At 45.9% G+C, this 12,410-nt stretch overlaps 1 protein-coding gene across 1 annotated transcript in view; it reads left to right on the plus strand.

Annotated features, from left to right (window-relative positions):
- Positions 1 to 4,377: 4,377 nt before the first annotated feature.
- The window catches only part of lasp1 (LIM and SH3 protein 1), a 192,803-nt gene continuing 184,770 nt past the window's right edge, over positions 4,378 to 12,410 (plus strand). The window contains exon 1 of the mRNA XM_038778688.1: positions 4,378 to 4,639. Within this exon, the coding sequence (XP_038634616.1) occupies positions 4,571 to 4,639 (69 nt within the window). The 5' untranslated portion in view covers positions 4,378 to 4,570. The remainder of the gene's footprint in view (positions 4,640 to 12,410) is intronic.

Below are 12,410 nucleotides of genomic sequence, written 5' to 3' on the forward strand. Positions count from 1 at the left end.
TGCTAAATTGCCCTTTAGTGTCCAAAAGTTGAGGTGGGGTTACTGGGTTACGGGGATAGTGTGGGGGCGTGTGTCTAGCTAGGGTGCTCTTTCAGAGGGTCAGTGCAGACTCGATGGGTCGAATGGCTTCCTTCTGCACTGTAGAAATTCTTTGATTCTATCTAGTTGAATGGCAGAGCAGGCTCGAGGAGCTGAATGGCCTCGTCCAGCTCATATATCCTAAATCTTTTCATTGATAACAGTTTGTTTGCTACCCTCATTCACTCTAACCTATCTCCCTCTGAAGTTGCAGGTACTGCTTTCTATCATGTCCCAGTTCTGAGAAAGGACCATCAACCCGAAACATTAACTTTGTTTCTCTCTCCAGGTGTTGCCTAATCTGCTAAGTGTTTCCAGTATTTGGCATTGCTACCTATATTTGAACATCATTTCATTAATTTATTTTTAAATGACAAGCCTGAAGTTTCTAATATTAGTTTTTTGTACGGTTGCCTCATTATCCTCAATCAGAATGTGAAGTCCCAGTGACCTGTGTTACTGTAAATTAATGGAAATAGGAAAAATTGAATTTCAGTTGAATTACCGTAGCAAAATTCGCAGCTGAAAGATTCATGTATTTTTTCTACAAAGAATCATGTGGTGTTTGTGACAGGCTCTAACCTGTCTATTTTAAATGGTTGGCTAAAACTCCACTTGCTGTCATGTCAGGGCACAGTGGTTAGCACTACTGTCTTACACCGACCTTGGGTGACTGTGTAGAGTTTGCACTTTCCCCGCGTGTCTGCGTGGGTTCCTCCGGGTGCTCCGGTTTCCTCCCACCGTCCAAAGATATGCTGGTTAGGTGGATTGGTCATGCTAAATCGCCCCATAGTGTCAGAAAGGTCTGGTTGGATTACTCGGTTATAGGGATCGGGTGGGCGTGTGGCCCTAGGTAGGGTGCTCTTTCAGTGGGTCGGTTCCAACTCGATGGGCCGTAGGGCACAGTAGGGATTCTACTTTGACTTGGTAAGTTTGCACTTTGGGGTACAATGGGTGGCACGATCACCTCAGTCAAAACGTTATTGGTACAAGTCCCTAAAACCAGAGCTTTGAGCACAATCCAGGCCGATACTCTGGTGAGTGCTGAGGAAATGCTGCATTATCAGAGACATCATCATCTTTCAGATAAGGCTGTGCCTGCATTTATGTGATACCTTTCACAATCCCGGGATAGAACATACAGTGCAGAAGGAGGCCATTCGGCCCATCGAGTCTGCACCGACCCATTTAAGCCCTCACTTCCACCCTATCCCAATAACCCCTCCTAACCTTTTTGGTCACTAAGGGCAATTTAGCATGGCCAATCCACCTAACCTGCACATAGAACATAGAACAGTACAGCACAGAACAGGCCCTTCGGCCCTCGATGTTGTGCTGAGCCATGATCACCCTACTCAAACCCACGTATCTACCCTATACCCGTAACCCAACAAACCCCCCCCCCTTAACCTTACTTTTTTTTTGGACACTACGGGCAATTTAGCATGGCCAATCCACCTAACCCGCACATCTTTGGACTGTGGGAGGAAACCGGAGCACCCGGGGGAAACCCACGCACACACGGGGAGAACGTGCAGACTCCGCACAGACAGTGACCCAGCGGGGAATCGAATCTGGGACCCTGGCGCTGTGAAGCCACAGTGCTAGCCACTTGTGCTACCGTGCTGCCCAACAACTGTTTATAATGTGGGAAACCTGGCACCTCGTCTGTGCACAGCTCACAGAAGCAATGAGACCATGACTAAATAACATTTTTTAAAAAATGAAACAAAAATAGAAAATGCTGGATGAACTCAGCAGGTCTGGCAGCGTCTGTGGAGAGAGAAACAGATGAGATTGTGGTTTCTCTGTGCTCCCATCTTTTTTTCTTGCTACAAGACTGCCTGAAGGCCTTATATATTTTTTCTGCTGTCTCTTCTTTGCTTTGCTTGATTGGTTGCTTCTTCTTTGCTTGGAAGAAGGAAGGAGAGAGAGAGGAGAGAGGAGGAAGGGAAGAACTGGGAGTAGAAGTATACAGTATAAGGTCCAGAAAGGAGTCCACACCGAGCTGAACAGATTGAATCAAAAGGAAAAAGGTTTAATGCACCAGAACAAGAGTACAGAGCAGTTACTTTACTACAGAAACCAGCTCACAGATCATGGCCTTTTAGTTTTATACAGGGTGGAGAGGAGGTGCCCCGCCTCTCAATGGGGGAATGTAAGTGACCCATGACCTGCTTAAGGTTTCATTAGCGTTCCTTGACCTGCTGAACCCCAGGTTATGACAAGAAGCCAACTGCCTGGGGGAGTAGCAGAGGATAACTGTCACATGCAGGGTGGGAGTGGAGCACTTTGCTGGGGTATTTGCTGCATCCACCCCCCAACCCCCAGCCGGGCTGAGCGCCCTGCCTGCCCCGTCTGGCCCAATCCTCCCGCCCAACAACTGCCCTGTCAGCAGGAAGGAGGAAGCTGTTATTCTCTCAGCATGCTGATGCGTGGAAGACGGTGAGACTCTGCAGGACTCAGGGGAAAGTATGTGTGTGTTTTGCTGTGCCCTTTCCGTGCTGATGGCCCTGCACCCCAGCGACTGCTCTCCAGACAAGGGGACACCATTATTCTTATTCCATCAGGGTGCTGGCCTCGAGGGTCAAAGTGAGACGCAGTAAGGCACCGTAGACAGCATGTGGTTGCTGAGCCATAATAATAATCTTTATTAGTGTCACAGGTACGTTCATACTGCAATTAAGTCACTGTGAAAATCCCCTAGTCGCCACATTCCGGCGCCTGTTCGGGTACACAGAATGAGAATTCAGAATGTCCAATCCACCTAACCTGCACATCTTTGGACTGTGGGAGGAAACCGGAGCACCCGGAGGAAACCCACAGACACACGGGGAGAACGTGCAGACTCCGCACAGACAGTGACCCAGCGGGGAATCGAACCTGGCACCCTAGTGCTGTGTCGCAACAGTTGCCGAGCTCCACACTGACAGCTGCTTTTCAAGCTGGACAGCGGGAGCCACTTCCATTGGAGTGCTTGTCCCAGAGTGGGGGCGTGGACTTGCAGAACGGAGCACCCGGAGGAAACTCACGCAGACACAGGGCGAACGTGCAGACCCCGCACAGACAGTGACCCAGCCGGGAATCGAACCTGGGACCCTGGAGCTGTGAAGCAACTGTGCTACCCCACGGTGCTCACTGTTGGTGATCAATGGTTCATGTGATGTAGGTGTTTGGGTTTTTATCCCTTGCATACTCACGAACTGTTTAATAAACAAAATCTGAGAAACAGAGTTAATGACAGAACAGTAGCAGGGTCACAGATTGGAAACACTAACTCGGTTTCGCTCTCCACAGATGCGGAGTTTATCCAGCAGTTTCTGTTTTTATTTCAGATTTCCAGCATCTGCAGCATTTTACTTGAGTAAATCTGTAACATCAACCCGAGGGCAAATGGCGCCTGGGTTTAATCCCTCATCCAGAAGCCCGCACGCTTGACACTGCAGCACCAGCTCAGAGCTGCAGAGTTACAGCCTGCTCCAAGGCTTTGGCGTGTGACTTGAACCCACGCCCTTGGAGGCAATTAGAGTGGGAGGAGGGTGACTCGTGTCGAATATTAACAGTTGTTTTGTTTCTCAGCTGCAGACTCAGTGGGACTTGTTTTAGTTTACACAGAATTTGTTATGTTGGCTCATCGCTAAATTTGTAACTGGCATATTTCGGGGTTCGTCACTGGACATCCTGCCTTTAGTTCAGTCAGAAAAACACCTCCCCTCCAATCTCTAATATTCTTAGAATTAATAAAGAAAAGCATTCAAAGAAATTGAATTGTTAATGTCCCTCTGCATTTTGTCTCTACGGGTTTGCCCTGGAGATTAATCTACAATTCCCGGAAACTCCAGGGCAATTCTTGAAGCGTTCGAGATCTGTGTAAATTCCCTGGTAGCGCCTGAACTTGTCCAACCCGAATAATGTGCCGAAAAAAGAAACCTCTGTCCTGAATACGCCTTTATTCATTTCTCCCACATTGCTCGCCAATGTTCCTTTAAAATGATTCCGCACAGTCTAGCGTGTGTCATTGTGTGCACACCTGTACTTGCAAAAATGGCAGCAATCTTTTATATCGTTAAATAAATAAAAATGCAATCGATTCACTGTAATCCTCCAACAGACACGATACACAAAACCTTCACAACCTCACACTCGATTGTTTTCGATGAATAATAAAACCGTCAGTTGGATTAATGATTACACACATTCCCCGGCTGAATAGAAGCCTGGTTTCAAATTGCCCCTTCTGGCTTCCTGAACGTGCACGTCTACATCAACGTGCGCGCTTACATCCAACCCCTTGTTGGATGTGTAATTTCCTCCGAGCGCGTTCTCAGGGGCCCCTCCTGTTTCTTCCCTGGTCAGATTCAGAGGGAAGAGCTTCCAACAGAAGCAGAAAGAAGGGTGGAACATAGTCCGAGGAGATTGCAGAGAGCGAGTTGCCTGCAGTTGAGAGGTCGAGCGACAAAGGCAAATAAATAAATAAAATCAGCTTCCCAAAATGAATCCATCTTGTGCCAGATGTAAAAAGATTGTCTACCCGACCGAAAAAGTCAACTGCCTGGACAAGGTGAGCTGGAACCGACACGATGTTTGCGCACTCGGGGCTCTCCTTGATCAGTTACACTGTAACTCGTCAGTTACACTGTTGCCGATTGCAACTCGTCAGTTACACTGTTGCGAACCCTTGCCTCAATTTCCGCTTCTTCTCGCATTTGCTACATTTTGTAACATTCACCGTTGAAGGCGCCAAGGAGGCGGAAGTATATCCCCCCCCCCCCCCCAACCAACCAACCATCGAATGTACATTTCTTTTTCTCTCCGCATAAACCCAGAGAAAGATTTATCCAGATGTAGGGGGAGGTCTTGGAAAACATTTATTATTTTTTTAAAAAAAGAGAATGAGTGTTCTTTGTATTTTTTTTGTAAACAAAACTTATTTTATGTTCGCTGTCCGGATTGCTGATTTTAAAATTAAGATCTGCCCCTGCCTCCTCTTCCTCGTTTTTCTTCTCTCTTAAACGTTTCAAAATCATAACTTATCAGTTATGTTTTGGGGGGGAATAAATCATTTAGTGCTTACATTGGATTTAAACGTCAAGAAACAAAATCGATCCAGGCCAGTGGGAAGAGTTTGGAATATTGAGTGTTTTAGTTGGAGATAAGGCTGTTTTGAAGGGCGTGGATCGATTTGTTCCACTTTACAACTGGATCTGGAGCTGTTGCATTACAAAACATGGGCAGCTTTGAGGAACACTGTAAAAACATGATAACCGTATTACTAACCAGTAGGTTCTCTCTCTTCCAGTCCACCCCGTCAAAGAAATAGTGAAATTATTTAGCAATTCCCAAAAGGCGATCTGTCAAGTAAAAAGGGGCGACTAAGCAAAAAAAATGGTGATTAAGAAGAAAACTAAGTGGGGTTTTCAACTGTTCCCCTCGCCCTCCCCTCTCGAAAAGGTTTTTAACTGGGCTGGATTGAGGTTCGAATGGACACGATTCTTGGATCGTATAATTTTTTGTGAATCAACTGAAAGTAATGAAAGAGGGGAGAAAGGAGAAGCAGCGTTGATTGAGAAACTAAATTGTGTTCCTGGGCTGGGCTCGGCTCCTAGACGAAATAAAGTCTGTTGTAAACACGATTGATGTTTTTTTTAGGAAATAACTTTTTCTCGCTACCGTCCCCCCCCCCCCCCCCGGCAACGTTGCTGGTGTCTGAATTCTGTTTGTGGGGATACTGGACATTCACATGCATATACGTCCACACAGTGTCACTGGACTGGCCAACCATGGAGACGATTGCAAAAGTAAAATCCTGCTGATGCTGGAAATCAGAATGTTTTTAAAATTAAGGGGCGATTTAGCGTAGCCAATCCACCTAGCCAGCACATCTTGCGGGTTGAGGGGGCGAAACCCACGCAGACACGGGGAGAATGTGCAAACTCCACACTGATAGTGACCCAGAGCCGGGATCGATCCTGGAACTTGGGTGCAATGAGGCAGCAATGCTAACCACTGCGCCACTGTGCTGCCCTAGTGGAAATCTGAAATAAAATGCTGCCAGCACTAAGCCCGCCCTGAAGTTTCTCAGTCCTCAAACCAGGGGCTGGTTTAGCTCACTGGGCTAAATAGCTGGCTAAATAGTGGGGGCAAAACCCACGCAAACAAGGGAAGAATGTGCAAACTCCAGGCGGCCAGTGACCCAGAGCCGGGATCGAACTTGCGACCTCGGTGCCGCGAGGCAGCTGTGCTAACCACTGTGCTGCCATGCTGCCCCTCCCTTTATTTTATATGTTAAAAAATCATGTGACCTATTGTACCAGAACTGCAGCTGTCCACACTGAACTAAACATTATAAGTAAACCTGGCACCCTGTATTTTCTCATTGTGCAATGTCTTTCACTACAATAACTTTACACAACTTTGGGATCTAAGCTTTGTTCTTTAATTAATTAATTCATAAATTTAGAGTGCCCAATTCATTCCTTCCAATTAAGGGGCAATTTAGCGTGGCCTATCCACCTAACCTGCACATCTTTGGGTTTTCATAGAATTTACAGTGCAGAAGGAGGCCATTCGGCCCATCGAGTCTGCACTGGCTCTTGGAAAGAGCACCCTACCCAAGGTCAACACCTCCCCCTATCCCAATAACCCCACCCAACACTAAGGGCAATTTTGGACACTAAGGGCAATTTAGCATGGCCAATCCATCTAACCTGCACATCTTTGGACTGTGGGAGGAAACCGGAGCACCCGGAGGAAACCCACGCACACACGGGGAGGATGTGCAGACTCCGCACGGACAGTGACCCAAGCCGGAATCTCAAACTGGCTGTTGTAGTATTGATGGCAATGCCTAATCACGTCAATCCAACCTTGGACTAACTGGTTTCATTGCGTTAATTGTTGCAGTAATCAGTGCCCACTGATGACCTTGAGGAAAATTGTTCCATAATAGCTAGCACTCTCTGTGGCATGGACTTCCCAACATCAGTTTAAAGTTGAGGGAATCTCCCAAGCATGTAACAGCAATAATGTAGCAATCAAGCTAAGCAGCTAATCACATTGACATATTCTCAGAGGCAGGAAACCTGGAAGTTAAAGTATCTTTCACTTTTAAATTTTCAGGTAAAAAGGCTTGCATTTATATAGCACAATTTCTGACCACCATACATCTCAAAAGGTGCTTTGCAGCCAACATTTGACTATTTTTGTAGGCACTGTTGCAATGTAGGAAATGCAGTGCCAATCTTCACACGGGGAGCTCCCACAAACAGCAAAGTAATAGTTGGTTAAAATAAATTTGGAGTACCCAATTGATGTTATTCCCCAAATTAAGGGGCAATTTAGCGTGGACAATTCACCTACCCTGCACATCCTTTTGGGTTGTGGGGGTGAGACCCCTGCAGATATGGGGAGAATTTGCAAATTCCACATGGACGGTGACCTGGGGCTGGGATCGAACCTCGGTCCTCGGCGCCGTGATGCAGCAGTGCCAACCACTGTGCCACCCCCTGGACAGCAAAGTAACAGCGATCAGATAATATGTTTCTGTGATGTTGATTGATGGATAAAATGGGGGGGGTGGAGGGGGGTAGCCCTCCACTATCATTTAATGGCCCCAGGGGATCTTTTATGTCCATCCAAGGGGTTAGATGGGGCCTCAGTTTAATATCTTTCAAAAAGTTAGCACCTCTGCCAATGCAATGGAATGTAATGGAGTGTCAAACATGTCCTGGATTGAGACTTGAACCTAGTGACTCAGGCGACTGCTGAGTCACAGCTGACGCATATAGGAAATAAGTTGAATGGATTTATACAGGAGCTAAAATATTTAAATAAGTAAACTTTAAAAATGTATTTTTAAAATATAACTTTTTTGGATAATAGATACATTTGATATTTCACAAAAAAATGTTTTCCGGGGGCCAGTGAGTGTGTTTAGCAGTAATTATGAAATTAATATGCCATTATACACTGCATTCAACAAGGTGTAACATTTTCCAGAGTTTTTATAGTGAGACGAACAGTGGAGGAGTCAAAATTCACATCAGTTGAAAGATATTCATTGACTGCAATCTGGAGGAGATTGGAGTATTGAATCAGAAACAACAACTTTTGGACTCCCACTTTGTTATGCATGTGTCGGGTTCTTCAAGTTGCTTTCAATTTTGGGGAGTAATTACAGTGGAAGCTTACTGTTTTTCAGTCATTATCACTACAACATCTGGGGCATTAGTTTGCTTGAGTTCGTGACAATGGCACGTTGAATGCAGATGTGGAAGCTACTTGTTTCCAAGATGTATTGTGCAACCGATGTACAATACTCCACATATGTACAATTCTCCACATAGGACGGCACAGTAGTTAGCACTGCTGCCTCACAGCGCCAGGGACATGGGTTTTATTCCAGCTTCGGGCGACTGTGTGGAGTTTGCCACATTTTCCCCGTGTCTGCGTGGGTTTCCTCTGGATGCTCCGGTTTCCTCCCACAGTCCAAAGGTGCACAGGTTAGGTGGATTGGCCATGCTTAAAACTGCCCCTCAGTGTCCAGGGATGTGCAGGTTAGGTTGGGGGGAGGGTCGGTGCAGATTTGATGGGCCGAAAGACTCCTTCCGTACTGTCAGGATTTTATGATTCAAAGCAGCAACTGTAGCGCAGTTAAATCGGGGTGGATTAGAAGATTATCAGTCATTTAAAGGCACGTCCAATTTTGTCTTTGATTTTTGTGATAGTGAATGTGATAGTGAATGTAGCATGCTGCTCCCCCGTCCATGTTGAGTTGGCAGAACTCAATTGCAACATGGTAATGAAATTAGTCTTGGTGACCTTTGATAGGGGAGTCAAGGAGATAATCAGCTCAGCATCATTCTTCTGATTGTTATTCAGTCTCAAATGCTGGAAAGAATACATGCCCCTTAAAATTGACCCTTTATCCAGAGATGTGCAGGTTAGGTGGGGGGGGGGGGGTTTGCTCTTTCAAAGGGTCGGTGCAGACTCGATGGGCTGAATGGCCTCCTTCAGCACTGTAGGTATTCTGTGGTTCTTTGTGAATTTGGATAACATTGAGACTTGGTTTTGTTTGTGATGCATTCAAAGCCTCCACCACCGACGAACAGTGGCAGCCGTGTGTACCATCTACACGATGCACTGCAGCAACTTGCCACCGTTCCTTAGGCAGCACTTGCCAAACCCATGACCACTACCATCTAGAAGGACAAGAGCAGCTGATATGTGGGAGCCCCACCACCTGGAAGTTCCCTCCAAGTCACTCACTACCCTGACTTGGAAATATATCGCCGTTCCTTTGCTGTCACTGGGGGAAGATCCTGGAACTCCAACAGCATAGTGGGTGTACCTACACCCCAAGACCTGCAGCAGTTCAAGAAGGCAACTCACCACCACCTTTTTTTAATATAAATTTAGAGTACCCAATAATGTTTTTCCAATTAAGGTGCAATTTAGTGTGGCCAATTCGCCTATCCTGCACATCTTTGGGTTGTGGGGGTGGAACCCAAACAAACACGGGGAGAATGTGCAAACTCCACACAGACAATGACCCAGAACCAGGATTGAATCTGGGACCTTGGCGCCGTGAGGCAGCAATGCTAACCACTGCGCCACCATGCTGCCAATAAAAAATAATCTTAATAGCTCACCATCAACACTGGTTTGTTATGGATAATATCTTGGATGAGGCGGTGAGAGAATGGTCTATGTCTCTGTAATTGTATCTTGGTGTGAGATAGCACTTCAGGAGTAATAAATGGGGTTTGGCATGCACAAAATAATTTGCATTTATATAGCATCTTTCAATGTCCTCTGGGCATTCTGAAGCACTTCACACATAATTAATTGCCTTTTTGAAGTTTTGCCACAGTTATATGGTGGGGAAACCATAATAGGAGCAGACGTAGTCCATTCGGCCCATCGAGTCTTCTCCGCCATTCAATCATGGGGCCCAATTTGTGTACAGAAAGATCACAAACAGCAGTGTGAATATGACCAGTTTTAATGTTGGTTTAAGGATAAATATTGGCCAGGGCCTCAAGACGACTGCCCCTACTGTTCAAAGTAGTGCTACAGAATCTTTTACAACCACCTGTTGGAGCTGGTAGGACTTTGATTTGATGTTTCCCCTGAAAGATGACGCCTCTGGTGGTGAAGTGCCCCCCTCGGTACTGTACTTGCCCAGGTTTTGTGCTCCAGATTTGGAGTGGGGCTCGACAATACGACTGACTTGACACAGCACCACCACAGATTCATGGCTGATATATTATTGTACAACAGGTAGGAACGTGTTGTGAACATGTAGGTGCTGGTGGATATCAGACTGCAGCAGTTTATAAAACAATGGTTTTGACTCTGTGCCCAGAAACTTGGTTTGATTTGGTTTGAAGGTTAATGTGCTTCAGTTATTGAATAATCAAAAGATCTGTGGGCTTCAGCGATAGCATTTTGTGACTGTAACTGACAAGAACAGGAGCAATTCCAGGCAGGTTGTGCCTTGGGCCATGCTGGTATCGCACCTTTATATTCTTGGGATTTCTTTCATGCTCTTTGTCTCTCTAAAATATGATTTGTTTTATTATGCTGTGCCCCAGGATCATCACCAAATTGGTTGATTTTCATTCTATTGGTGCATATTCGACTTCCAAATCTTTTGTCCATTAAGTTTTATGGAAATGCACTTCCTGACAAAGAGGCTTAAAATCCTTTCTCCCCCTGTAAATTTAAGAGTACCCAATTTTTATTTTTTAGTGTGGCCAGTTCACCTACCCTGCACATCTTTTTGGGTTGTGGGGGTGAGACCCACACAGACATAGGGAGAATGTGCAAACAACACATGGACAGTGACCTGGGGCAGGGATCGAACCAGGGTCCTGGGTGCCGTGAGGCAACTGTGCTAACCATTTCCCCACCATTCCGCCCCAGAGGCTTACAATCCTATAGTACTTTTTGACAACCTCCAGATCTCCCTAAGTGCTCTCCAGCCATGAATCCTTTGTGAAGTACAGTCACTGCTGTAATAAAGGAAGTGCAGCAGCCAATTTGTGCACAGCAATCTCCCACAAATAGCAGTTGGCCACAACATCTCATTGACTGTGCAGCACATTGAAGAACCCCTTGCCCTTCTCCGATGTTTCAATGTATTATATGAAATGCCATGTCTGATAGCACAACATCCCCTCACCATTGCATTGAAGTCTAGGTTACATGATCAAGTCTCTGGAATTAAACTTCAACCCACAACCTCCAGATTTCAGCAGGAAGGAATATAAATAATGAGAAGCCCATTTTAGCACACTGGGCTAAATGGCTGGCTTTGAAAGCAGACCAAGGCAGGCCAGCAGCACGGTTCGATTCCCGTAACAGCCTCCCTGAGCAGGCACCGGAATGTGGCGACTAGGGGCTTTTCACAGTAACTTCATTGAAGGCTACTCGTGACAATAAGCGATTTTCATTTGATTTTCCCCATCCTCACCGCCTCCATGCCAACTCTTGGGTGCCAGCTGAGGCTCAGTGGGTGCCTCTCTTGCCTCTGTGTCAGAAGGTTATGGGATCAATGCACAAACAGGCTCAGTTGGTAACATTCAGCAGACTGGAGGAATTGGGAACATTACCCTAGGAGTTGCTTGTGATTTAGGCTGACAGATTAGTGGACTTTTGAGGAGAGTGTTGCATCTGTTCAGGTGGATGTTAAGGAGGCCATGGTCCTTTTCGAAGAGCAGTAATTCATTCTGGAGGGGATTCCTCCTTCAAACAATGTTCCAAAGATTAAATTAACTGGTCATTCATCTTGATGTGTGGAATGGTTGCCTCATTCTAGCACTGCTGCCTCACAGCTCCAGGGATCCGAGTTCAATTCTGACCTCGGGTGACTGTGTAAAGTTTGCACTTTCTCCCCATGTCTGCGTGGGTTTCCTCTGGGTGCTCCAGTTTCCTCCCACAGTCCAAAGATGTGCAGGTTAGGTGGATTGGCCATGCTAAATTTCCCCTTGGTGTCCAAAAAGGTTAGGTGGGATTACTGGGTTATGGGGATAGGTTGGAGGCAGGGGCTTACATAGGGTGGTCTTTCCAAGGGCCAGTGCTGACTCGATGGGCCAAATGGCTTCCTTCTGCGCTGTAAATTCTATGATTTGTGCATTTGATGTTTTCACATAATTAATTATATATGAAACATTCTGTGACATGTGAGCTATAAAAGTGTTATTAAAGAGTGTAGTACAAACCAGGTATTGTGGCTTTAAACCCAATCTAGTGGAAATGCATAACCATCACCAGTGAAGTAAAATGTAACTATTTCAAACTTTAAAAACATGTCTTATTATAAATTTAGA

Source organism: Scyliorhinus canicula, chromosome 19 (assembly GCF_902713615.1).
Source record: "Scyliorhinus canicula chromosome 19, sScyCan1.1, whole genome shotgun sequence".
NCBI classification, from domain to species: Eukaryota; Metazoa; Chordata; class Chondrichthyes; order Carcharhiniformes; family Scyliorhinidae; genus Scyliorhinus; species Scyliorhinus canicula.